Source organism: Mirounga leonina, unplaced genomic scaffold (genome assembly GCF_011800145.1).
Source record: "Mirounga leonina isolate KUSES-001 unplaced genomic scaffold, KU_Mleo_1.0 Mir_150, whole genome shotgun sequence".
NCBI lineage: Eukaryota > Metazoa > Chordata > Mammalia > Carnivora > Phocidae > Mirounga > Mirounga leonina.
In genome coordinates this window covers 24,889,448-24,916,732 of record NW_023270374.1, presented here as the reverse complement: position 1 = coordinate 24,916,732, position 27,285 = coordinate 24,889,448, and the positions used below count along the sequence as shown (strand labels likewise).

At 37.5% G+C, this 27,285-nt stretch overlaps 1 protein-coding gene across 1 annotated transcript; it reads right to left on the bottom strand.

Annotated features, from left to right (window-relative positions):
- Positions 1-441: 441 nt before the first annotated feature.
- RAD21L1 (RAD21 cohesin complex component like 1) lies at positions 442-26,799 on the bottom strand. The gene is made up of 12 exons (XM_035005684.1): positions 26,717-26,799; positions 21,653-21,746; positions 19,225-19,331; positions 15,924-16,094; positions 14,925-15,020; positions 13,844-13,951; positions 12,017-12,243; positions 11,680-11,779; positions 10,716-10,840; positions 8,266-8,361; positions 5,673-5,750; positions 442-674 (listed from the first exon to the last, which is right to left on the bottom strand). Exons 4-12 carry the CDS (start codon positions 15,928-15,930, stop codon positions 486-488), a joined length of 1,026 nt encoding a protein of 341 aa, XP_034861575.1. The 5' UTR covers positions 15,931-16,094; positions 19,225-19,331; positions 21,653-21,746; positions 26,717-26,799; the 3' UTR covers positions 442-485.
- Positions 26,800-27,285: the final 486 nt, after the last annotated feature.

Below are 27,285 nucleotides of genomic sequence, written 5' to 3'. Positions count from 1 at the left end.
TCTAAATGCAACATTCAAGTCAGGGAAATGGTAAATACTATACATTCAAGTTAGCTAAGTTAAAAATGTTACTTAGCTACAATTAAGTATTTCTGTAAGCATATAGGTTTCCAATTCTGGCTATGATTATTCTGAATTTACAAAGAGGAAATAGGAGTCAGACTATATATGAAATGGATCAGACCTTTAGCTGCTTCCAGACAGCTTCTGCATTAAATTGAACAATCTATGGGGCGCCTGGGTGGCTCAGTCGTTAAGCGTCTGCCTTCAGCTCAGGTCATGATTCCAAGGTCCTGGGATCTAGCCCCGCATCGGGCTCCCTGCTCGGCCGGGAGCCTGCTTCTCCCTCTCCCACTCCCCCTGCTTGTGTTCCCCTCTCTCGCTGTGTCTCTGTCAAATAAATAAAATCTTAAAAAAAAAAAAAAATTGAACAATCTACACAGAAATTCCAATGATTACATAAATCTGTATGTTCTGGATTTCCTTCACATTTTATGGAACATTGGTCCCACTGTAGCTATAATATCTGCATAGGGAGCACTCTGGCTCAGCTCAATAGCCTGATGTTTTTTTAGGACAAGAAAGCTATAAAATTTGGCAGCAGCTTGTTTTTGGTCACTATTTCTGCAGAGCTTCATCAGACTAAAGTACTTCATTCCCATCTTGTTGGATTCCTGGGAAAATAATTAGAAAAGAAGAAAGGAAAGAGAAACAACATCATTAAAAGTACAGCAGGCTTTTGATGCATAATGAATAAAATATTGATATTTTTGGTAAATGAGCATGAAATCCTAAAATGGAGAAATGCAAATGACTCATTAATAAACTTAAAAAACATTATAGGTCATTGAGTATAAGCTTGGTTCATTGAGAAAATGCACACAAAAGAACTCTTAAAGTGTTATATAAATTTCTGATGTGTTATACAAATGTTAGGCCTTTTAAAAATTTGATGTTGGGGCGCCTGGGTGGCTCAGTCGTTAAGCGTCTGCCTTCGGCTCAGGTCATGGTCCCAGGGTCCTGGGATCGAGCCCCGCATCGGGCTCCCTGCTCCGCGGGAAGCCTGCTTCTCCCTCTCCCACTCCCCCTGCTTGTGTTCCCTCTCTCGCTGTCTCTCTCTGTGTTAAATAAATAAATAGAATCTTAAAAAAAAAAAATTTGATGTTAACATAAATGGGCTCTTGTGGAAAGTGAAGTCAGTTTAGACTTGCAGGCAGAAAACAATCCACAGGACTTTGGGAGGCTTCAAATACAATGAAAATTATCAGCCTTATCAGGCTTCTTTTCCTTAAAGGTAGTGGGAGGTGGGGGTGACTATAAACAACTATAGTTATAAATGTAAAATTATATTTATATCTTAGTGGCAGAGGAATATGACTATATAAACATCTCGCAGTTTCTTGGCACAGATTAAAAAGATGTTGGATTCACCATAGGGCGCCTATGAACGTACTAGAAAAAACTGAGATACAATAAAGTATTTAGTTATGGATAAAGATAACTCATTTTATGAAGACTAGTACTTGGAATCAGAGTTCTAGAATAGAAGTACAGTATAGTTTTTTTAGTTAGAAATACTGTGATGAATACTGATCAGTATCCCTTGAGCTTCTAATTCCTTTGATAGCTGTGAAGTATTTTTAGAAATACCATATACAGTTTTTTTTTTTTTTTTTTTTGCTAATCCACAACATTTAGCAAACTAATAAATTAAATACTTTAAAATACTTTATCTCAACAACAGGAGTGGACAGGTATCAGCCGCCTTTCAGAGATGGCATGCCAAAACTTTGCTTATTCGCTCTTGAGGAGACAAGATGTGGATTGCCTGACTTTTTCCCCTGGGAGAGAAGAGGGACACCCTTTCAATTTCAATAATCCTTTTGAAAAATACCCCAATATGCAAGCTGAACACACATGCTTATTTATTCTGTTCCCTCCAGAAACCTCTCTAAAACGAAGGTAAAAGAATAAAAGGTGACAACGGAAGGAGATAAAGACAAACTGAAAGACTGACTGACTTAGCAGAGTAGAGAAAGTTAAAACCTAAGTTTTAACTTAGGGAGGGAGGAAAAGCCAGCAGAAAACAAGCCAGTGTGAGCTATAGAACCTTGGAAAAGCTCAGGAATTGCAGGTAACAGTATAAGATGGAGATAAAAATTCCTCAGAAGTCTACTTGGGAGTAGTCAGACCCTCAGGTCCACTCTACCACTTCACTGAACCAGGAGACCATGACTCCAATACCCTGCAAGGAGGCAGGAAGTGGCCTTTCTAAAGATTCCAACCGCTGAGGCTCTAGAGTTGGGATACCAAGCACTGTGGATGGTGGAGAAGTGTCATACCACAAGCTAGGGGTTAAGTGAAATTCTACAAGCTAAACAATGAGACAGTCAAGGTCTTGCCTTCCCCCTCTTGGTTCCTGAACCAGCAGCATCATGCTTATATCTCCTGGGCAGTAGATTTGAAGATTTAGCTCGGAAAACTGAGAACTACAGATAATGGTGCCTGTGTGTGTGCAAGTGTGTGTGTGTTGCGGGGGGAGGGGGGGGAGGCACCGCCCAGTTATCTCACTATTAAGACCATAAGTCTACAAGCCCCACCCTTGCTTATATATCTTCCAATCTGATTTTTGCTGGCTCACTTTTTTTTTTTTTTTTTTAAGATTTATTTATTTATTTTAGAGACAGAAAGAGAGCATGAGCGGGAAGGGCAGAGAGAGAGGGAGAGAGAATCTCAAGCCGACTTCTCGCTGAGCACAAAACTGAGGTTGGGATTGATCTCACAACCCTGAGATTACAACCTGGGCCGAAACCAAGAGTCTGATGCTCAACCAGCTTCGCCACTGAGGCACCCCCTTTGCTGTCTCACTTTTAAAGAAGAACAGATAACCAAAGATCTACCAGACATTTGAGTTTAATTTCTAACATTCAAGAGCATCACTAACATTCAAGAGAATCACTAAGCAAACACAGACAATGTAGGGACCAGAAGAAAACTATAACCTATGAAAGAGAAGACTCTGTATCCATAAAACATAATGAGGATGATTATTGAAAGAAAGCAGATTAGTGGTTGCTTGAGGAGGGGGGAGGGGGGCCAGTGGGAGAGATGGGACAAAGGATTATCAAGAGGCACAGGAAACTTTTTGGGGTTGTAGATATATACGTTCACTATCTTGATTGTGGTGATGGTTTCACAGATATATACATAATGTCAAATTATCTACTATATACTTTAAATAGGTATGGTTTATTGTATGTTAATAATACCTCAATAAAGCTGTTAAAAAACTAACTAAATAAATGAAAAGATTAGGATGCTACAAAACAAAAGAATAATTAATAACTAAGAAAAAAACTCCTGGAAAACAAAAAAGGTGAAAGTAGAAATAAAATTCAATAAAAACTGGAAGATAAAGTTGAAGACATTTTCTAGAGGGTAGAAAAAAATAAAAAGACAAGGGGAATTAATATAAGGGATAAAAGATTTTTTAAAAATTAAAGGTGTAAAAATAAATAAAAAATAAATAAATAAAAATAAAAATAAAAATTAAAGGTGTAACTCAGGGGACCCAACATCTGACCTGTAGGCAATCCAGAAAGATAGAACAGATTAATAACACGAAGGAAATCTAAGAAATACAATAAAATTTCCTAGAATTCAAGGACATGAACTTTCAGAATAAAGAACCCATTACCTGCTCAGCACAATAAATGAAAAAAGACCCATATCAAAACACATCATCATGAAATTTCAGACCACTAGGAGTAAAGAAAAGACCTAAACATTTCCAGAGAGAAAATAAAGGTCACCTACAAAGGACTGCCAACCAAGCAGCATCTAACTTCTCAGTAACAACGCAAGAAGCCTAGATATGTTCAAAGTCTTCAACATCTGAAAGATATTATTTTCAAACTATATTCAGAGACACCAAATCAAGTTAAAGGTAAAAAAAAGAAATTTTCAGACTTGTACATAGGGTGTCTATCTCCTATGCACTCTTTATCTCAGGAAATTATGAAAGGATGTTAACCACCAAAAAATTCAAGGTAAAGAAGATCAAAGCATTGAGAAATAAAGAAACTAATATAGGAAAGAAACAAAGGAATTCCCATATTATGATTAAGGAATGTCCCAAGATAAAAACTGGGGAAAAGACCTAGAGAGCAGCTAGTCCAATTAGAACAAGAGGATGATAAGCTCTGGAAGGAATATCTGCAAGAAAACATACTGGAACTGATGAATCAATTGACACATTTGAGCATATTAAAAGGGGTTTCATTATATTGTCAGAGTTTGAGAAAAGAATTAAGGATGAGTATACAGACACTAAGCAAATGGGAAAAATGAGGCAATGATTAACTCCAAAAAAACCCACTATAAAGTTGACAAGAAAAGAAATGTAATTACACTAATTTTTACATAGTCTTTGTAGCAGTGACTGCTGATTGTCTCTTAATATCCATTCTTGTCTTCTTTCATAGCAATAGAATAATTAGCTGGGCCCAAGGTTGCCAGATAAGGACTACATTTCCCAGATAGATGTGGCAAGGTGACTAAGTGCTGGGCAATGAAATGTGAAAAGTGATACACACAATTTCTTGTTGTACCCTTAAAGGAAATTTTGCTGCTGAACAGAATGCAGACATGGTGGGTACTTAGCCATTTTTGATTCTGAGAAAATAAAGAAAATGAGATAAAGGTAACCTGGGTCTCTGACAACTTTGTGAGCATAGAGGCTATACCAGATTATACTTTATCTTTTTAAACCACTGATATTTTGGCTCTTTGTCAAAATCAAACCTACATCATAACTATTACAATTATAACACTGTAAACACTGAATACTGTGCTAAAAACAGACTGCGGTGAGAAAGCTATAACTATGCTAAATTTTCATTTTACGTTGAAAGAAGTCAACAGATGAAATTTAAAGCTGAAATATCAAGAAAGAACAGTAAGAATATGTAATTAGAAATATAGATATCAATACTGAATGAAATAGCTTAATATAGTTGCCTCTGGTGAGCAGGACTTAGTAAATAAGGAAGGTAGGACAAAAAACTTCTCTGTTTCCTTCTTAGCCTTATAGCATAGAACTATTGAACTTTAAAAATTATATACATGTATTATTTTGATTAAAATATGTTAATTTTTTTTGAGAGAGAGAGTGAGAGCAGGGAAGGAGGTGGGAGGGGCAGAGGGAGAGAGAGAATTTCAAGCAGGCTCCATGCCCAGCACAACTTGGGGCTCTATCTCATGACCTGAGATCATGACCTGAGCCAAAATCAAGAGTCAGATACTTAACTTACTGAGCCACCCAGGTGCCCCAAAATATAAGTTAAATTTTAAAATGATCTGTTTTAAACTGTTATAAACTTAGTTTCATATAGAGAATTAGTTGATAGCCTGCTAAACACAAGAATGGGACATACACTAGATGTCTTAGGAGCATGAGTATAGGTAAGAAGTTGATTAGAATATGCAGGCACCAAAAGCAAACTCCCACAGTTAGCCCTGGATATACTGCTCAAAATCATTTCATTCTAGTGGAATTTGGTCTCAACAAAAAAATAATGAAGACGAATTCATTTTTATTAATATCTAGAAGATTGACATCAGCATTTTATTTTTAAAAACAAAAATAGGATTGACAAACCCTACCATCTTACCCGCAAACTATTTAACATCTGAAGAATTCTTCGATTCCATCTCTCTGTCTCGATATTTTGTTCATTCCCTGATGACTCCTGTTTGAATGATTGATAAAATATTTCATTTAAACAAATTTCACCATATGTTTACTATTTGCCAAGCATAGTGTTAGCTGCTACAAGAAACCCAACTATAACACTGGGTCCTGCTAAATAGAGTTTATAGTCTGATGATAGAGAGAATAGGAAACATACAAATATGTATCAATCTTTGCAGGATTATATCTATGCTACCTAGGCAATGAGAGGCTCCAGAGTAGGAGATTCTGCAGTCTGTTTTGGTAATGCATCCAAGAGGATTATGTCCTTACTTTCAAAAGTAAAATCAGCAGTGACTTTTGGTTAGGACTATCCCAGCTCTGGTCAATTTGAACTGAGTTGACAGGAATAAACATAAAGCTATAGAAAAACTGCCTTGTAAAGGCCTTTATGTGAACTTACCTGGTGATAAAGATGGTCTAATTAATAAGTGATGTTTAGCAATCTGTGTACAATTGGATTAGAACCTTTTTGATTTCAAGGGTAACTTGCCCAAAAAAGATCAACCCACTTCCTGTCATATTATCTGAATAGATTCATTCTTTTCAGTCTTTAAAATTTAGCCACCTTCAGAAACACCTCAATATTTAAAAATTGTCAAGTTGAAATCCCTTCACAGGAACTCACTCTAAGTTCTTATCAACTAACACTTTATGAGCTAAGAACAGAACTGGGGATAGGAAAGGTGCTGATGAATCTGACAAAAGAGCAAGTCTACAAAGTGCAGGGGGTGGGGGGGTAGGGGGGAGGAAGGTGGCACAGAACTGACCTACTTTATAATTTTTCCTAGGCTAGCTCTGACCAAGCAATCATCCTTACCACAGGTACACTGTTTGTCAAGCGTCACTTCATGGGTACCTTTGGAGCCCAGACACTTCCTATCTGTTTTCAATTTCACAGACTCCAAAATGATTTCAGAAAGTTCCAGAATATTCTAGATGATATTTTGAATCACTTGAAACTAAGGGGACTGCAGAGTCCTCATTCCTACCAGTTATACTGCCTTCCTGGTCCTGCCGATACAGCTTTCTTTCTTACATTCCAGTGGGAATGACCTGAAAATATGGTCACTTTATCCTGAAGAGTTTTCCAAATCCCTCCAGGTACAATTTACTTTTATTTCTTTCTGGTCTGCCTTGGGATAACTGAGTTCACCCAATTACTGGTGTTTATTATATAGTTAAATACACAAATGCTGTTTTTCAAATATAAAAAGCAGTGGACCAACTTTGTTAAGATCCATGAGACTGCAGCTTCACCTATAACTGCACAACTAAACTAACCAGGAAAATGCTCAGAAAAAATAGTCTGTGCGCTTTGCTGAAGCCTGTCTACTTGATCTATCTGGACACCTTACCGCTGAATCCATTGTGTGGAAAGCCCAGTGGATTATTAAAACAGCTGAACTTGTGCTGTGTTGTGGTTTGCTTGACCATGTATGAAAATAACCTGTGTCTACAGAAGCAAAGAGAAAGGTGAAAATGAATCAACCCACTTCTGGCCGAGCTGTTTGGATGTTTCAGGTAAAAAGTTCAGGTATCTATCCTGTCCTAGATTATCTAGAGAATTCAGTCTGTTTTCCACATATGAAAAAGCCATCTAGTGGTCTTGGAACTCATTATAAAGATAATTTATGTAAGAACAAACTAGCATCTGGCACTAATAGCTATTTTGATATTATTCAATAAGAAACTTTTGCTAAAATTCATTACAATCTTAAAAATGCTTTCAGCACTGTGGTACAAAGACTGGAGAAATAAGAACATGATACTTATGGAGCCAGGTGAGTCAGATATTACTTCTGGCTTTGCTACTGAATTGTGTCCCTTTGAGCAGACCACTTTCTTTTTTTGATTTCTAGAAATCTTGGACAGATATAGGCCTTGACCCATATAATGTTTTGGAAAAAAAAAATGCCATGCTTGTTTCTTGTTTTTTCATTTTCCATTTATAAATAAAGTAAAATTTCAAATGCCCTAAGATGTACCTCTATTATAGCTCTGCTTCTTTAAAGCTGTTGTAAGTTAAAACAGTGATTCTCAATATTTTTAACCTATGACTACCTTTGATAACATAAAAATCTCACAATTTTCTTTCAAATTATTTGAAGTTTCAAAATAAGTTAAAGAAAGGAAAAAGGTCAAAGCAATTCTGAGTATGTTTTATCAAACTACTGACATACCTCTTTGTTGAGATGACTAATTTAAATAATAATTCTAGACAGTAACATGACAGCTCTAAAACCAATTTTTAGGCAAATAAGGTGGTAACTATTTAGGAACAAAGTTTTTTGTTTTTGTTTTTGTTTTTTTGAAGATTTTATTTATTCATTAGAGAGAGAGAGTGCACAAGCAAGGGAAGCAGCAGGCAGAGGGAGAAGGAGAAGCAGGGCTCGATCCAGGACCCTGGGATCATGACCTTAGCCGAAGGCACATGGTTAACTGACTGAGCCACCCAGGCGCCCCAGGAACAAAGTTTTTAGGAACATTCTCAAGACTATGCATATATTTACCAACTCCACTGTACAATTCTCAATTTCTTGTGCTAAGATCGCATTCATTAAAGAGGATTCCTCAGTAGCTGAAGATACCATTTCAACAATATCCTGCTAAAGCAAATGAGGGAAAGATAGGTAAGTCATCACAGTAGTAGTAATCACAGGAACAATTTTATTTTGTTAATGAATGCTCATTTCTAAAACTAATTTAAAATACTACCTGCATTCACAAAATATTATTTCTGAAATATCCTAGATAGGCTGCCCTGTTTTCCATACGCCTCCACAAATGAAGAACCGGCACATCCCTGCCCTCTTTGCTGCCCATCCTTTCCACTCCTACCTCCTTCACCACTGCAGACCTCATATCAAACACCTTCATAGCTGTGTGGCTAAGACCACTTTCCTTTGAAGCATTTTGTCTAGCCCCAGCCCCTACCTCTATCCTCACACCAGTACCAGGTGGCAGAGGAAGGAGAACTATAAACAGAGGGCTGAAAATGGGGGAAGGGATATTAATATCCCTACCTTGGGCCATGGCAAGATTCTTGCCACCACTGCTAGAGTTGTCACTGGCAAAAGGGGAGAAAAACTGTGTCCTCTGGAAGGGGAGCAAAGGCATAAAGGAAGAAGGAATAAGAGAAAGCCAGAGATTCTCCATTCCTTATCATCTCCTTTTTTCATTGCTATAGAAACAGTCGGCCCCTTTTTCATCTTTAACCAGTCTTCAAGTTAGGAGCCTCCTACAACAAAGGGTACTTGATTTTTCATTTCAGCTTTTAAAATTTTTAGTGAATATAAGGATTTGCATTTTATTTTATTATTTTTTTTAAAAGATTTTACTTATTTATTTAATAGAACGAGAGAGAGAGAGACAGCAAGAGAGGGAACACCAGCAGGGGGAGTGGGAGAGGGAGAAGCGGGCTTCCCGCTGAGCAGGGAGCCCGATGCGGGGCTCGATCCCAGGACCCCGGTATCATGACCTGAGCCGAAGGCAGACGCTTAACCGACTGAGCCACCCAGGCGCCCCGCATTTTATTTTTTAATCTACATGTTTGTGGAGACTTATTTTTTTTCTCTCTTAATTTCTATGAATATTCTACATTTTAGGTACTCTCAATTTTGCAGTTACTTTACATAAAAAATGTTTTATGAAAATTTGAAAATGATTAATCAGAATCAATATTTTTCTGTTCTGTCGATGTGTTCCCATTCCTGATTATATTTCACATCTGTTCACTATTTTTGGAAGCAGAATAAGAATGGAATTGAAAATTAAAGCGTAAGTATAGAGTAAAGGAGTTAAGAGGGTCAAGAGAACTCCTGTATCAATCTCTATACTTCAAGCACTTGGGAAAATCTGTTTTGTTACTATGTTAAAAAATTATGAACTAAACAAACCTGCCTGATCACAATTTTCAGTAGGTGCACTCTAAGAAATGCCTGAGCCCAAATAAGGAAGACAGTATACTGGCAACCCAATATCTCAATATCTAGTATACTATCAAATATTTAGTAAAATACATTGTTTTAATGCATTATAAAATTGTCTTTCCTTGCAAGGGCATTCAGTTCCAATATGGATTGACTTTTTTTTTTTTTAAGATTTTATTTATTTGAGAGAGAGACTGAGAGAGAGAGAGCATGAGAGTGGGGAGGGTCAGAGGGAGAAGCAGACTCCCTGCTGAGCAGGGAGCCCGATGTGGGACTCGATCCCAGGACTCCAGGATCATGACCTGAGCCGAAGGCAGTCGCTTAACCAACTGAGCCACCCAGGTGCCCTGGATTGACTTTGAATTCCCTGAGTGGTTATCAAAATACAGTGATGATGGAACAAACCAGAAAAGCACTAGTTTATTTTTATCTGGTTTGGCTATAATATTTATATTTGTACAACCACTAAAGTGACAATGGGGAATATATTTTAAAGCACATCGTTTCCAATGATGCTTTTAAATAACTATGTTTTTTTGAATAAAAATTACATCTTCAAATAAAATTTTTTAAAAATTTTGTTTGGTCATGGATTTTAGATAGTCTTTTGGATTCAAGGTTAAGGTAATTATAGGTCTAAAACATAGTCTTAGAGGTGAGAAGAGTGAATTTATGATCAGAAACAAAACATAGGTGCACTGTCTAGAGTCCTAAAAAATTCCATGATATTGAATGTGGGGCCCAGTAGGATTCTCAGGATATAATTGGATTCAAGTACACTCATCTATTTGATGTACCATGCAAAATGTTACAGTATGAAACTACTTATCTTGTAATTTACTATCCAAGCTTCAGAAAATACTGTTCTGTGGATGAAAATCACACTTTACATAGTACTGCCACTTACTAAACAAATTACAGAATAAGATGGAATATAAACTATAAATGTAAGAAGACATATCAGAGTCTCAAGTTTTCTTCACTCTGTGTCAGAAAAATAATATTTTTATGATTTTCTTTGATTAACTTACCTCAGAATTAATATTTTTATTGATATCCTCATGAGAGCTATACTTAGATCCATCGATCACATCTTTCCAAGTTTTGAATTGATTTAAGTCTTGCTGGGAATTTAGTTCTTCCATCACGGAGGTCTCTGAATTATTATGGAAGTAAAGATTTCACCAAAATACCTTTCAAACTTAAATTGGAATATGGTTGTTAAAAAAGAAAGCTTCTGACAGAAAACTTGGAATCCAAGAATTTAAGCAAAGGGTGTACAAATTTTCTTATAGTTTCCCAAGATCATGTATATTTATCTTCTCTTTCCCCTTGTCTGCTTCTTACCACCTCCACTCCCCATCCTCCATGAACTATCTCCCCCACACTCACTCCAACACATGCACTCACAAGACAACATGGATAGTTCAAGCCCATCTTGGTGTATGGTTCAGTAGATTTTATGCCTTCAGGACAGGTGATCAGGAAGCAGAGATTGATTTACTACCAGAGCTGGTTTTATTATTCCTTTATAATAGTCACAATAATAATCAGTAATTATTAATACTCCATGTATCCTCTAGGTGGATGGAAGTATCTATGTCTCAGGTTAATTGTATGGTTTAAATGCTATTCTTATCACTAGGTGACTTTTCATGTTAGCTGTCTTAAAGTGAAACATTACCCTCCTAGATAAAAATAGTTTTATCTGTTGAAGGTTTAGAGTACTGCCTGTAGGGATGGGGGAGATAGGAAGAGTGAGATTAGGAAGAATCCACATAGTATATATACCTCATCTTTTTAATGTAGCTTGTTGGACAAAAATTAATCTGCAGGCAATGCTGATGTAACAATTTCTTTTAAGTTGAAATACTCTTCTAGAGATAGCATTTATACATGGGAATATGGAACTGGATCCCATTTTCATTTGAAATGTAAAATGACATTTTTGTTTCTATAACATTCCCTTCAACACCAACAGTTAGGATGTCTCACCTGTTATGTTTTTGCTTTCCACGTCTTCCCTTACTGATTCCTTCTGTACCAATTTTCTTCCAAGTTTAAAGCCAGAGGACAGAAAGCATTTTGTAAACAACTGTAAAAACATACATTTTTATTTCTTGTTTTTGTACAAGTAAAACAATTCAATAAAATACAACCACATGTGCTAAAAAATGAAAACTATAACTCATGCACACACATCAAGCAAATTAATTCAAAAGTAAGGGGTATTTTTTACAAGTTTACATTCTGTTGTATACATGAATGTAAATATGCATTTATTTATTTATAACCAAACACTGCACCTACATAAAAAGATGAAAACTATTACCATTTTCAGTTCAGCATGAGTCAAATCCTGGGCAGCAGTTGACAGAAGTGTGTCCACTCCTCCCTTCTTCTTCCACATCATCAATCTTTGGGTAGGAGGTGCAAGTTCCAAAACCATAAGTGTGTCCGTAAAGGAAGTAAGTTGTTTATGCATAATTTTGCTACTGATCTCCTTGATTGGATCTATGAGCAATTTCCTCTTTTTGCCTTTTCTCTTCTCAGCAATGTCTAAATATAAGAAATAGGCACAAATGTGATTGGTTGTACAGCTTTGTAAAATGATATTCTAGGCACTACATATCTAAGAAATATCTACCACAGTGTAACCTACAGAGTTGCCATGGGAAGAAAATCCCTTTCTCTCTACTGAATAATTATGCTTCACAAGGTTTTTGCACAGCTAAAGTATCTGAGTAGCCAACAGTTGATGCATTTTGTAAAGTGTTCCTTCCAAGTGCTTAGGAGGGACTCTGTTGACCTAGCAGGAAGACAACTGAGGAAATCTGGAGCAGAGGACATAATGAGGGAAGTTGCTCAATTTTGAAATTCCCTAAAATATCCATATAATAGGATATTTTGAAACATTAATTTGTATTTGGCCAGTATATTTTTCCCTCCTCCACTGAAATTCATACACAAATTCCAAGTAGGTAGCTAGGCCCATGGGATTTCACTCCTTTAGATAATTTTACCAGGTAGAAAGAAAGCAGAAATTACGCTTTTCCTTAGTAAAGATGCAAAAAGGGAAGATTAGATTTCCCAGAATGGGTGAAGATCTGAGATCAGATGGAGCCAGATGGAAAAGTAACCTGCCTGCTAATGTGCCTTAGTAAAATCCTGGGAACGTGACAAGATCCCAGAAGGGCTGCTGTGTGATGACCCCAGAGGCTATATAGACTGGGACAGTGGGTACCACAAATTGTTGTGGCTGATGACCTAAGTTTCCTTTCCACCTGCCACACCCCTCCCCCAAATTTTGACACTACATGGCTTAGGGCACACAGGGGAACTGTACAGATTGAAATTTTTGCCAACCCAGTGAGATAGAAGCTCAGAGTTGCATACAGTAAAGAAAAAAACTTGAGTGCTTTATTCCTTGCATGCCTGAGTTTATAACTGAAATTCATATCAATTATACCACTTAAAACTATGATGTCCTTACAAGGTCAGGTTATATATTAGATTCATATTTATCTTTTATTCCTAAAAATATGCATGAGGTTAAATGTTAGAGGGCATAGGCCTCTCTTCTGATCCTTTTATTCTGCCTTATTTTATATTCATTTGCATGTTTATCCATCTTCCCAATCAGATTGTAAGCCTCTTAAAAGCAGGTACTATATCTTCTTCATTTCTCGGCCCAACAGAGAGTAATGGTTCTGTAACTACTGGCATTGAACTCAGTTTTAGATTTTCCAGTTTCCCAAACTGGGTATATGGCTTGACCATGACTGACAATAATGAAAGGATCACCTCAAATTTCCTCCACACTCTTTCCCTATCATATTGCAAATGTTATTACTGGGTTGACTACCTCCGATAATATTTCACAGATTATCTCACAGTAAATAAGATAGTGTATCAGAAATAAAAACAAAGGGGGGCCTGGGTGGCTTAGTCGATTAAGCAGCCAACTCTCTTGATTTCGGCTCAGGTCATGATCTCAGCATTGTGAGATCGAGTCCTGTATCAGGCTCCACACTCAGTGGGGAGTCTGCTTGTGGATTCTCTCTCTCCCTCTCCCTTTGCCCCTCCCCCCTCAAATAAATAAATCTTTAAAAAAATTTTAAAAATAAAAAATAAAAACAAAAACATGAATGAGTCTGACCTGCAGCATCAATTGGGTCAAGGGTAAGTCCTTGTTCTTCATTTGATAATGTTTCATCCATTTTTCCATTTTCAGGTAGACATATATACTCTGGATTATCTGGTTCCACTAATAACATCACCATAAAAGGAATTATTAAAAAAATAATGGTTATGTTATAAGTTAGATGCTTGTATGAGAACGAAAGCAAAAGATAATGATAATTGAAGATTTATATTGCTAACTGGAGCCAAATCTGATTTTTAGAATCACGTACTTAATGGAGTTGAAGAGACACAGAGATTATATGGTCTGGGGCCCAGTGTCTAGGTGAATCAAGTATCATCACCTTCTTCTGCACATGTAACATCTAAGGTTAGACTTAGTAGAAACAGTGGTAGCAACCACAATAAATGACCAACATAAATTTGATTATATGTCTGCTAAAAAACTTGTATTCTGTTAAATCATTTAATTATTAGTTGACCCATAAAGATCCATAAGTAAATTTATATCGCCTCTCTTTTTACATTTTAAATTTCTACTATGTGTTAGGAGGGAAATGTAACATCAAAAGAGTGAAGAATCAAAATGGGTTTATTCATGGTTTTAATTCTCAGGAAAAATCAGAAAGACTTTAAATAATCTGAGGTACCTTCACATGAATTTCAAGTAGAAAATATCCCCACATCTGTAATTTTTCTCAAATTGTATATAGATTGTCCAATTATATTAATGCCAATATGGTATTAATAATTAACAATATTAATAATTAATAACCATATTAATGACAAACATTAATGATGTTTTGAACATGTAGCACATATTATTTTAATGATTCAAAAGCATAGTATTCTCGCAGTGTTTAAACGTGCTCTCATACCAAAAAAACCCAATCCTGGTTAAATAACATTGTTGTACATTTCTTGGAGCCTAGTTTCCTATTCCATATTGTCTAGGGTCAGACTCAAGAGAGTTTGAGGGACAACATTCTTTACTATCATTCACTATACTATATTGCTACCTAAACTGTGCAGTTACAAGGCTTAATTTGAATATTAGTATCTGTTCACTTTCTACACAAAGGATAATTTCATCATACCCACTATAGTATCAGGAGGCTCAGGAGGCAGAGAAATTTCTCTGCTCAAATGCACATCTTCTAACAGGATATTTTGATCATCTTGCAGTAGATTGTCTTAAAAAACACAATAAATACTTTTGTCATACAGAGTTGACTCTGTCATTTGTTCACTAAACATTTATTGACATTATTGTATACAGGATTATAAAGTACAACCCTACTTAAGTAGATTTGATTTGTTACATAGACTATCATATTTCAAGCAGGATAATATAAAAATTTATATATATCATTTCCTTTCCTTTATTAAATAGATGTTTAATTTCAGGAGATATTTACTAAACTAATACCAAGATAGTAACCTTATTACACAGCCATGTTTAGATTTCAAATCAAGAAGTAAAAGCTTTCAAAATTCTTTGGTAGAGATTTAAGGTAGAACCACTGTTTTTTCATAATTTTGAAATTTCAAAAAGTTTGCCATAGCCAGCCTTTTAAAGTAAACTAGAGAATTAAAAAAACATGTTACTTAGCCATCAATATCTTTAAAATGTGTATTTAGATTTCCTAGTTTTTGTCTACCCTATTTCTATGATTATTTTATAATAACATCATAATATAAATATAAAATTATAATATAAAATGTTGGACAGATCCTTTAGAATAGCTATTTCACAATTTCTGTTAAGGAAAACAATGTTTTCTAATATATGATCTAATATATTTTGTGAGGAATATATTAACTCCACTCCTTCCCCTTTAAAAATTAGGAATTTGTAAAAATAAAAACAAGTAGTATTTTATAACCTATATGAAAAATGTGTTTAAATAGATGGCTATTCACTTAGACCTAGCCTAAATGTTTAAATACACAATAGATTTTGAAAACTTGTGTAAAAAATATATTGATTTATATGACACAGGGGCATACCTGAAATTTTAGTTTGATCTAATAAACCTATTAATACATTCTAGTATGATTGAAATATCCAATTTCCATATAACCAGACAGCATACCAATCATCTCTCCTGCAGCCCCTTCATCTCCAAATCCATCTCCACTGTCATAGAACAGAGATTTTTCTCCGGCAAGGCTTCCAGAACTATGTTCAACTAAAGGACCACTGGAATTCAGCAATATGTTGTCATCAAAGAGGCTATGTCTTCTGAGAATTTCTGATTCCTCCCCTAAATAAATATATATCATTAATACTGAGTTAGCCATAGAAACATAGAGTTTTAGGGTTAGATGGAAATTCAGATATCTTTTTGTGTAGCCCCTCCCATTTTACAGATAAGAAAAATGAGAGCTAAAAAACTTATTTGAATTGTTCAACTAATGTCATTCAGTTAATCAGTGGAGACTGGATTTCTAAAGCAATAGGAAAATACATTAGGATAGAGTTTTTAGTTGTAGTTCAGCTGAATAATTTCCCAGAGGATAATTATTGGCAGTGGAATGATTTCTCTACATTAGATAGGTCATGTCCTGCTTGATAAGCATTATTTCATATTATTTCAAGTACAATTGCTTGTGTTGTTTATCCATAATGGAGGTTTGGAAAATAAGAAGCATATCTGTCTTCTTAGGAATGGAAAGGTAGTTAAAATATTAAAGAATGGGCTTATAACACTCATTCAATAAACATTTATTGAATGACTGGGTATTAGGCAATCTACTAGGTGTTGGAGATACGGCAGTCAAAAAGACAAAACCCGGTCAGCTAACATTAACCGAGGCTAACATTAACCGAGTACTTATTATGTGCATTATATTATGTAACAGAAGATACTATTATAATCCTTATTGTACAGACAAGGAAACATGTCCATAGAAAGGTTTTATAATTTGCACACAGGCATACCCTAATAAATGACAAAGCCAGGATTTGAACCTAGCAGAGATAGGACAGTATCTGTTAGAATTTCACTGGTAAAATATTTTGCAAAATGGCAACTTATGAGAGCAAACTCCGAAGACTCCACAGCAGCAGATAAAATGAATGCCCTGCTTCAAACTGACTTGCTTCCAGATTGGCCATCAGCACATGTATATTCTTTGCCTTTCTTGGGTTTCAGTCTCTAGGTCCAGGAGTCTGAAACCAGCGGTCAGACAGAAGTTGGTCTTCTCTTCCCTCTCTTTAACAACCCATGTTAATTAGTGTTAGTCAGTAAAGAAAATAATGAAGTATCACTTATATTAAGATTCTTCTATAGGCCTACATCTCCTAGAAAGGAAGAGTTGAAAAAGGCAGCCTTCATTGCACTGGATTAAAGATTTGCTCAATAGAAGACTGACTTAAAAACAAACAAACAAACCAAACCCCCCTTCCCAAACCAAAAATATGTTCACATCTTCCAGAAGCAGCTTGAAAGCTCCCAAAAGAAAAACCAGACTTGGCCAATAAGATAATAACATTTATGAGCAGACACTATTATGAGCACTAGCATCACGATACCAAGATTACTCAAAAAAATTTAAAAAGTAATCATTGCTTTCAATCTTATATTGTAGTTCGGAATAGTATAAATATTAAACATTTCTCAGAAAACATGATGTTTGAGCTAGTTTTTGAAGGAGAGAAAAATCACTTATTGGTGAAAAGGACTGAAAGGGAAATAAGGGAAATAACACTCTGATGATGCTTGTAGTATCTCAATTTTACAAAAAGGGTAGTAAGGCTCAGGGAAGCTAGGTCATTTGCCCAATATCACATAGCAAGGCCATAGAGAAAGCTGATTCAAACTCAGGTCTGTTGGTATACTAAGAACATGTTCTTCCCCTTTTTTGAATCGTAGGAGACACAGACTGAGAACAGCTAAATTGTATTGGTTGGCTGGTAAGACATTTAGAGCAAAACTCTGTAGTGAGAATAAAACAAAGTTGATAAAACAAAGAAGATGATAAACTGGTATAGGGCCTTGAGGATAGGGAGGGGTGTCTAAAGTAAGTCATAGGAATCCAAAATACTTAAGTAGAGGAATGTGATATGAAAAAAAAAAAGGAATTTAAGGACAATTGTTCTTGCAGAGATATATAAAACGTGGGAAGAGACTGGGAAATGTGTAGGAGGGTATTCTAGTACTCCAGACCTTTAGTACCTTTGAACTATATATATATATATATATATATATATATATATACACACATATATATATATACACACATATATATACATATATACATACACACACACATACACACACACTTTTTTTTTTAAGTAGACTCCATGCCCAGCGTGGAGCCCAATGTGGGACTTGAACTCATGACCCTGAGATCAACCTGAGCTGAGGTCAAGAGTCGGACACTTCATCAACTGAGCCATGCAGGCACCCCACTACTGGTAAACTATATAGGTGGCTAGGGAAATAGAAAGAAGACCTAAAAGGCATTTCCAATTTTTTGTTGTTGTTGTAAATCAGCACTAGTATGAAGCTTACAGAAAGTGTAGATAAAAGTGATCCTAGTGGGGCACCTGGGTGGCTCAGTCGGTTAAGCATCCGACTCTTGGTTTTGGTCACGATCTCGGGGTTGTGGGATCAAGCCCCACATGGGGCTCCACGTTGAGTGCAGAGTCTGCTTGAGTTTCTTTCCACCTCCCCCCTCCTCCCCCTCTGCTCCTCACCTTCCCACCTATAGGAGTCAAAGATGAATATGACACAAGATCTTATCACCTTGGAGTTCTCAGACCAACACAGGATGTATATAGTATCATGGTACAAGACAGAGGTAAATGCCATAAAAAGAACAAATACTATATGGCTTTAATTCTAAAATACACTCAACAGTTTCTGTTTCACAATCAATGAGTATGTACTTAGCATGTGGTATTTCCTCCTCAGTCCTAAGCCATGTTAAAATCTATTTTTTTTACAATTGGTATCATCATATACTGGAGGAATCACCATATTCTGAAGGCACACTCTATGTAGCACGCATGTAAAACCTTATATATATGTTACCACAGCAAATGTTTATTTTCACGTCTCTCTCACAGCCTGAAGCTCCTTCAGGAAATGCTTCTGCAAACTTTGTACTGCCTATGCCTGTGATAGTACCTACGTAGAGTAAGTATTCAATAAATGCTTGTACACTAAGAAGGGAAGTTTATAGCCTAAGACTGAGTCTTGGCATCGACACCTCTTCAGAAAAAGGTAAGGGCAAACTTACTGAGAGTTGCATTTACACAACAAGAGATTCATTCTAAAGATATTTCTACTGGCGTAGAGATAGCTATTTCTATTGATATTGTCTCAGTACAAAAATGCAAGTACAATTGATTATAGCTTGTAATTTTAATTTCTCAAATATTCTCACCAAAGCTTCCAGCTTGGAAAAGTAGATCATTACCATAATCTTCTCTAAGTGTGATTTCCTCTGGTCTGCTTTGGTTCTGAGTAAAGTGTTCTGAAACGTTAATAGCACTATGGAGAAACAGAAGATTGAGAAAAACATGGGAACAGAACCCAAGGATTTTGCAGTATACTGAAAAAAACCCCCAAACTCCTAAAACAAAAAACAAGTTTTATTATAAAAATACTTTTATTTCCTCAATAGTATTATTTACAAACACTAGTTTATTGTACATGCATATATACAAATGATCTCCAGGTTGCCAAATCCAGTGGTCAATTCTCAGTCATTATCTTACTTACCCTAACCAACCGCATTTGAAACAGATGTTCACTCCCTCATGGAACAGTCTTCTCTTGGCCTACTTTCTCCTGATTTTTTTCCTACCTCATTGGCTGCTCTTTTTCCATCTCCTTTATTAGTTCTACCTCATCAGACTATTAGCTACTAGGAATGACCCAACACTCTGTTCTCAGATCTCTCTCTTTTTAAAAAATTGAACACACATTCCCTGGAGGTCTCTTATGACTCATGGGTGAAGTTCCAACTATATACTCACAACTATCAAATTTATATATCCCAATCCAGACCGTTTTCCTGAATTTCAGACAAAGATATTCGACTACCTGCCTACTCCCCTTGGATGTACAACAATCATCTCAAAATTTGTAAAATTTATAAAGCCTAATTTAGCCTTTACCCTGCCCCTCTTAAACCTACCATTCCCTAGTTATCCTCATCTCATTAGGTGGTTAACTCCATTCTCATGCTCAAATCATATAGTCCTCTTTCTTTCCCTTAAAGCCATATCCAATTCTTCAGGAAATCCTGTTGGCTCTGTCTTCAAAATATATTAATAATTTGAGTGTTACCACCTTGATAACATGAAGACTGAGAAGTAAAGTGATCACAGACACTATCATTTCTCCCTTGGACTTCCTTTTTTTTTGGTGGGGATAGTACCGTTTATTAAGGAAGAACAAGACAAAGACCACAGGAGGGTCCCTTCTAGGACACAGCGGCCAGGCATCCTGACCCCACATCTGTGGGACGGGCACGTGCCCCCAGTTGGGCTCTCAGGCTCCCACAGACAGGGCAGGATTGTCATGTCCCCTTCCTGCCCATCCCAGTCATGAGTCCTGGCATCCCCCACCCAAGGCACTAACTCTTTTCAACCACCAATACCCTCCTCCCATGTCCCCTGGGCCTTCACTTTCAGATCAGTGGGGGGTGGGGATATGGCCTGGTGTGGGCGGGGAGACACTCTCAGTGCTGGGATCTACCCAGCTTCTGGTAAGAGTTGGGGTGGAATTTCCCTTGCAGCCCCTGGGGGTAGGGGCCCTGGGCTAGGTGTTGGGGTGGGGAGGGTCATCTGGACTTCTTACTGAAATAATCTTTTTTTTTTTTTTAAAGATTTTATTTATTTATTTGAGAGAAAGAGAGTACACAGAGGGAGAGTGAGAAGCAGACTCCCCGCTGAGCAGAGAGCCCGACGCGGGACTTGATCCCAGGACCCTGAGATCATGACCTGAGCTGAAGGCAGACGCTTAACCGACTGAGCCACCCAGGCGTCCTGAAATAGTCTTCTCATAGGCTCTCTGCTTCCTCCCTTTCCCCCTTATAGTAGGTAGCCTGAGGAAGCATGTTGATATCAAGTCAGATCCAGTCACTCTCCTATGCTTCCTATCAGAGTAAAACAAAAGTCCTTAATGTGGCCTTCAACACCCTACATCATTTGCACCCCCAGCTACCTCTCTGACCTAATCTCCTACCACTCAGATGCTCATTTATAGCACTCCCCCATCTCACTTGCCTCCCTGCTGTCCCCTGAAAATGTCCAACATGTTCTGCCTTATGGCCTTCCCACTTGCTCTACCTGGAACATTCTTCCCCACATTACTGAATGATTTGTTTCTATACCTCCTTCAGGTTTCAGTTCTGACCTTAAAAAAAAAAGGCCTTTCCTGACCATCCTGTCATTTATTTACGTTATTTTCTATTTCTTTTCATACCGCTGATCATTTCCTGTCATACTGTATATTTATTTATTGTTTATTATTTGTCTAAAATGTAAGATTCATGCAGACAGGAGCTGTTGTTTACTGCTACCTCCTTAGTGCTTAGAGCAGTGCCTGGCATGTGGAAGGCACCCATTAAATATTTACTGAATGAATGGATGAACATACTGTCAATATTGCAAACTACATTCAGCAAATAAAATTATACATTTTTGGCATTGTATTTCAAAATTTCACACTGAATTCAAGTCTTTGTCAACTGTATGTGTATTTTAGTTGTTAACTAGATTCCACTTGTGTTCATGAAATACGAAGGTGAAAACAACAAAATATCAAGAAAATCAAATTGAAGGAAAATAAATAAAAAAATTTACTTCACATTCTGGGTGTCAAAATCATGAAATTCTTCTGGCAATGTGATAGCACTGTAAGCAGCTTCAAAATTCTCTTTTGGAAGGTCAACCAGTCCTGAAAAGAATCAAAAACCACATTCAGTGAGCAATAATACTATATAAGTAAGAAACTCCCAACTCCTGCCCTTCTTCAGTCCCTTCTCAACAAACAGCCAGAGTGATATTAAAAATATTTTAAAAGCAACCAGATCAGCTCCCTCCTGTGCTTAAAATGATTTAGTGACTTTCCCAGTGCATTTAAATAAAACCCAAATTTCTAATCAGGGCCTCTGCAGCCCTACAAACCTATCAGCATCATCTTTCCCTCATTCACTAGACTCCAACCATACTGGCCTTTTTGTTCCTCCAGACCTTTGCTCTCACAGTTCCCTCTGCCCGGAATGCTATTCCCTCAGGGACTTTTTACACGGTTGGGTACTTCTCATTCTTCAAGTTTGACCTTAAATTCTATCCTCTCTGAAAGGCTTTTCCCAATCACAGCCTAACTCAAGTAAAGTTTTCTGTTATTTTTTGTTGTAATACTCTGTTTATATTCCTGCATAGTGCAATCGCAATCTATAATTATTGTAATAATTAAAAAAAACTTTTTCATTATCTGATTTCCTCACCAAACTGAAAGGGACCTCATTTGCCTTGTTTATCCTTGTATCCCAGAGCCTAAAACAGTGTTTGGCACAAAATATGGGATCAATAAATATCTGTGGATTATATAAATGAAATAATGAACAAATTAACCATATTTGATTGAGTATAAACTTATGTAGAGATTCTACAAATATTTTATTTTAAATAAAGACAAAAAACCCTGTCAACCTCAATTCAACAATATTAACTGAGGGAATAGTATGTTCAAGGCACTGAGACAAGTACTATAACAGATTCAGAAAATAAATATGACAAAGATGTTGCCTTCAAGGAGCTTGCAAACTAGTGTGAGAGGCAAGGTCTGTACCTAAATAACCATAATAAAAGGTAGAAATGATGAATGTCTTTAAATTAAATTTAAAGGCTATATTTATGACGCATGTAAACCTCTAGCACTTTGGAATGCCTAGAGATTTTCTGTAATATTTCATAAGAGCATGCTGCTTAGAGTCCTGAGAATTCTGAAAACAATGACAATTATGATATCTGGGTTTTGTCAATTTCACTATTTCTAACATCTCATAAAGGCAAAAACAGATACAGCAAGCTAAGCAATCCATTAAAACTGTTATCAGAATTTCTTACATAAGTGTGGTAGCTTTATGTATATTTTTAATGTAAATATGTAGGAACATTACAAGTTTTTGAAAGTATAAACTTTTCCTGCAAACACAGGAAAAGAGCAAGGGAAAGAATATAATTTGTCCTTAACCATGGAAACTTAGAATCAGTGAAAAGGAAGTTTATATTCACTATACACCCTGGAATTACAGAGCACCACCAATTAAAAGAGACCACCCCAAATAAAAATGCAAAAGGGGACCAAGATAAGTGAGACAAATCAACATTGCAAGTATACCTGGGCGAAATGTCATCTTCATTTTAAGCAATGCTTCACTGCAATCTGCCAAAAGATATTTTGCCTTCCTATTATAGATTCGTACAACTCCCAAAAGAAGGTGTCCTGAAGTTCGAAGTGCAATTTTCACCTTTCAATAATTTTTAAAGTATTAGAATGTTAAGAATTAGACTCATAAACCCTATTTGAAAATTATAAAATCATAGAATTTCTCTTTATAAAGCAAACATTTTGCTTATTCTTACTTAAAGTAAATTACTTAACTTTTACCTCATCTTGTAAAATGATCAACTTTTGTACTTATTCAATGAAGATAATCTCATGTACCATTTAAGTGAAATATGTTATTACTGGTTTCATGAGAAGACTATAAACTCTGCAGTCAGGCAGACTCGGGTTCAAGTCTTGGCTCAGTTACTGAGGCTGTCATTCAACCATCTTGAACTTCAGTTTATTAATAATGGCTATAACTTACTATACACTTATTTTGTGCCAGGCATTGTCTTAAGAGCTCTTCATTTATTATTTAATTTTGACAACATCCTCTTTTTACAGAAAAAAAAACCAAACCCTGAGACTCAGAAATGTTAGGTAGCATGCTCGACATAACACAACTATTAATGGAGTAGGAATTAAACTTAAATTCGACTAACCCAAAAGTTAATGCTCTTAACTACCACACTTCACTGAGGCTAAAAGAAACCCATTTCATAGGGTTGTTGTGAAGATTAAGCCTAGCCCAGTGCCTGACACATAGAAGGTTTTCAATTATCATTCATCCTTCTTTTAAGCAGAAAAATACTTAACCTAAAAAAATACAAAAACAATATTTTAATGCAAATTCTAATATCTTATTATAGTGTTTTATAATGAACATAGTACTTTATGAAGTATTTTCATATATATTTTTATTTATACTCAATCCTCCTTTTTTTTTACTCTCCATATTCATTCGCTCACTTTTTCTTTTTTTTTTTTTTTAAGATTTTATTTGACAGAGAGAGAGAGACAGCAAGAGAGGGAACACAAGCAGGGGGAGTGGGAGAGTGAGAAGCAGGCCTCCTGCAGAGTAGGGAGCCTGTTGTGGGGCTCGATCCCAGGACCCTGGGATCATGACCTGAGCTGAAGGCAGACGCTTAACGGCTGAGCCACCCAGGTGCCCCCGCTCACTATTTTTCCAAGAAGTACTTATTTGGTTCCTATGACTTACATGGTATTTTGTTAAGGGAATAAGAAAGGATTACAAAACATATGTAAAACATGACCTTTCTCTTTCAGGGTCCAATCCGTTCATGATAAACACATGAAATAGTAATTACCAACAGAAACTGACATATGTTTAAGCTCAGGTAATAAATGTTGTAGGAATTAAAAGAGAGACCATTTCAGAAGTAAAACTTCCTTGGAAGTTTTATAATTTTAATTTAATTTAATTTAATTTATAATTTTAATCTATATTTTTAATCAACAACATACCTTAGGTGAAAGAATTTTTTCAATGGTTATCTCTAGATTACACTCAAATACATGAGCCTTTGTAAGTTTCTTCTCCCAGTGAGCTGCAAGCCAGATTTTGGCCAATGGCCCTCGCTTACTCATAAGCACATGTGTGTAGAACATGTTGTCTGTATTCCTTAGCTGTATTTAACAAACTAGAAGGAACATTAAAAGATATTTAAAATTTGATTACAAAAACATTTCAGTGCTATTTTATAGCAAAAACACTTTTTATTAGTTCTATAAAATAACACTCTGATTATCTTCCAATTCAAGGCATTATTCAAATTATTTTAAAGAAGAAACCGTTATTTAAAATACAAAATTATAAACTAAGATTGTGACCCACACCTGGTTTAAATGTATCTGATCATTGATGGCTTCTTACATTCTACTTATTTTATCTTGCAAAGGATTTGAGTTCTCTTATTAATATAGTCAAATAAAAAGAGGGGAAAGCTTGGGAAAAATAGATGGAAATAGGGAAAAAAACAACAGGAAAAGGTGGACAAAACTAAAAGTGAACACATGTCACCTCTTTTCTAAAACTTAGGAATTTGAGAAATGTTGGATCATTGGCTTATAACCAGGTGTTGAATTTCTTTGTTTTCTGCAAGATGCTCTGGTTTATTCAACAATGTATTAGCCTTTGAAGTTAAAATAATGGAACTCCAAAGGATTATAAAGTGGAAAAATGAAGAAAACAAGAAACTACAGGAATAGAATCACAAAGCAAGAAAGGAAACAAGAATCAAATTTAAATGTTTCCAAACAAGAATGGTGAACAAAAACCTTAACTCAGAACAAAAACAATTTATGCACATTTCTACCTATTGTACTATCCTTGAGACTAGCCTAAGGCTCCACTTTAAGCAAAGGGACATTATAATACTTTGACTTCTAGAGAAGAATCAAGTTATTGCTCACATATAAGTAATACTTTAAGCTGCCACTATAAAAGCTTTTTTGCTTCCTTTCTACTTAAAGTTCTGATCAAAAGAGAAAAGCCAAAATGAACACAAAAACAAAATCAGCCACAGAATTCAAAATTTAGGTGAACTTTGATCAATACCCATTTCCACCCCCAAAATCAAATCACTGTGCCCCAAATTAAAACTTAGGCAATCTACCAAACCCCATTCCCCAGTAAGAGAGCAGGAGATTTTAATGTTTATGGCCTGTGCCTGCCCTGGTTCCACTTTCTTCTTTTCTGTTTTGTGTTTGGTATCTTGGAATAAATTGCAATTTATCTTACAAAACTGCTCCCAGGTATATGGTTATTGATGTATTTTAAGGAAAAACAACAACTCTGATTTAATTTTCCTGAGACACTGATTTTCCCGACCCTCCCCCACCCCTCCAAAGCGCCCCCCCCCCCCAAGTCCCTCCGGGTACTTCTAGATTGGACTGGCTTCGCGCAAAGCGGAGCTGACGAGAATCGGGAACCGGGAGCCAAGGAGGGTCCCCTGCTGGGAGAGGGCCCCGGGCAAGGGTGGGGGGGTTGGGGGAGGGAGGAGGAGGAGGAGGGCGGCCGCGGGCAGCGGGGAGTGAGGGGCGCACAGCCGAGCGGGCGGGCCGCTCCGGGGCAGGGGCGTGGGGAGCGCCAGAGGGCTCCTTCAGGAGGGCAAAGCGGGGTGACCGGCGAGGAAGGACCAGGCGCTGGAGGCGGGGTGGGGGGGTCCGCGGCTGTGACGGAAGACGGCGAACGCAAGGGCAAGGACGCCAGGGGCTTCCTCCACAAACTACTCCTCAGACTTCAAGGCCGCCTGTTCAGAGAGGGAAACTGAGGCCAGAGACGTGACCGCAGGCGCCCGTTCCTCCCCGAGAGGGCAAAGTGCGCCGGGTCGCGCCTCCAGCCGCGGAGGGCTGAGGGAGGCTGCGTTCCCCCCTCAGGCGCGGTCCGCCGGGCTCGCGCCGCTGAGGAGCTGGCGGGGCGCGTGTGGGGATGTGGGGGGCCTCCGCCCCCATCTCTCAGCCCGCCTCCAGCCCCCGGGTCCCGCCCAGCCCCTCAGGCTGCGCCCTACTTTCGGCGCCGGGTGTGAGGAGACGCGTGCCGGAGCAGGGGCTGGAGGACTGGTCGCCGCGGTCCACCCGTCGAGTCAGAGGCGCCTCGCTCCCGGGGCTGCCAGGCGTCAGGGGTGCGCGGCGGAGCGATGGGCGGGGCTGCAAGGGACGGGGCGGGGCAGCTGACTGGGGATGGGGTGGGGCGATGGGCGGGGCGGCAGAGGAGGGGCGGGGCAGTAGGGCGGAGGCGGGGCGTCCTGGCTTGCAGTCTCCTGCGTGGTGCTTGCGCTGTCAGAGCTCTAACCAAGGACTTAAGCAGTGAGTGGTGCGGGGGTGGGGGGCACCCGGCCTAAAGAGACTATGACAGGGGCGGGGCCGGGCCCTGCAGAACAATTGTGAAAGGTAATCTGACCCCCCTGCGATTCTTTCTTCCGCTAACTACCTAAGGGGTCCCTGGAGAAATTATTTAATCACTTGAACCCCAGGTTTTCTCATCTGTGAAATGGAAATGATGCTAATAAAAGTACCTGTGCCGTAGGTATTGTAAGAGAGAAATGAGACAAAGCATGTAAAGAACCTAGCAATAATA

Excerpts from the sequence above, each read along its gene's own strand:
- RAD21L1 (XM_035005684.1), bottom strand. Across the intron at positions 12,244-13,843 it reads TGACCCAATTGATGCTGCAG|ACATTGCTGAGAAGAGAAAA; the intron begins GTCAGACTCATT and ends TCTTATATTTAG. Across the intron at positions 5,751-8,265 it reads AGAATTGTACAGTGGAGTTG|GAGTCATCAGGGAATGAACA; the intron begins GTAAATATATGC and ends TCATTCAAACAG.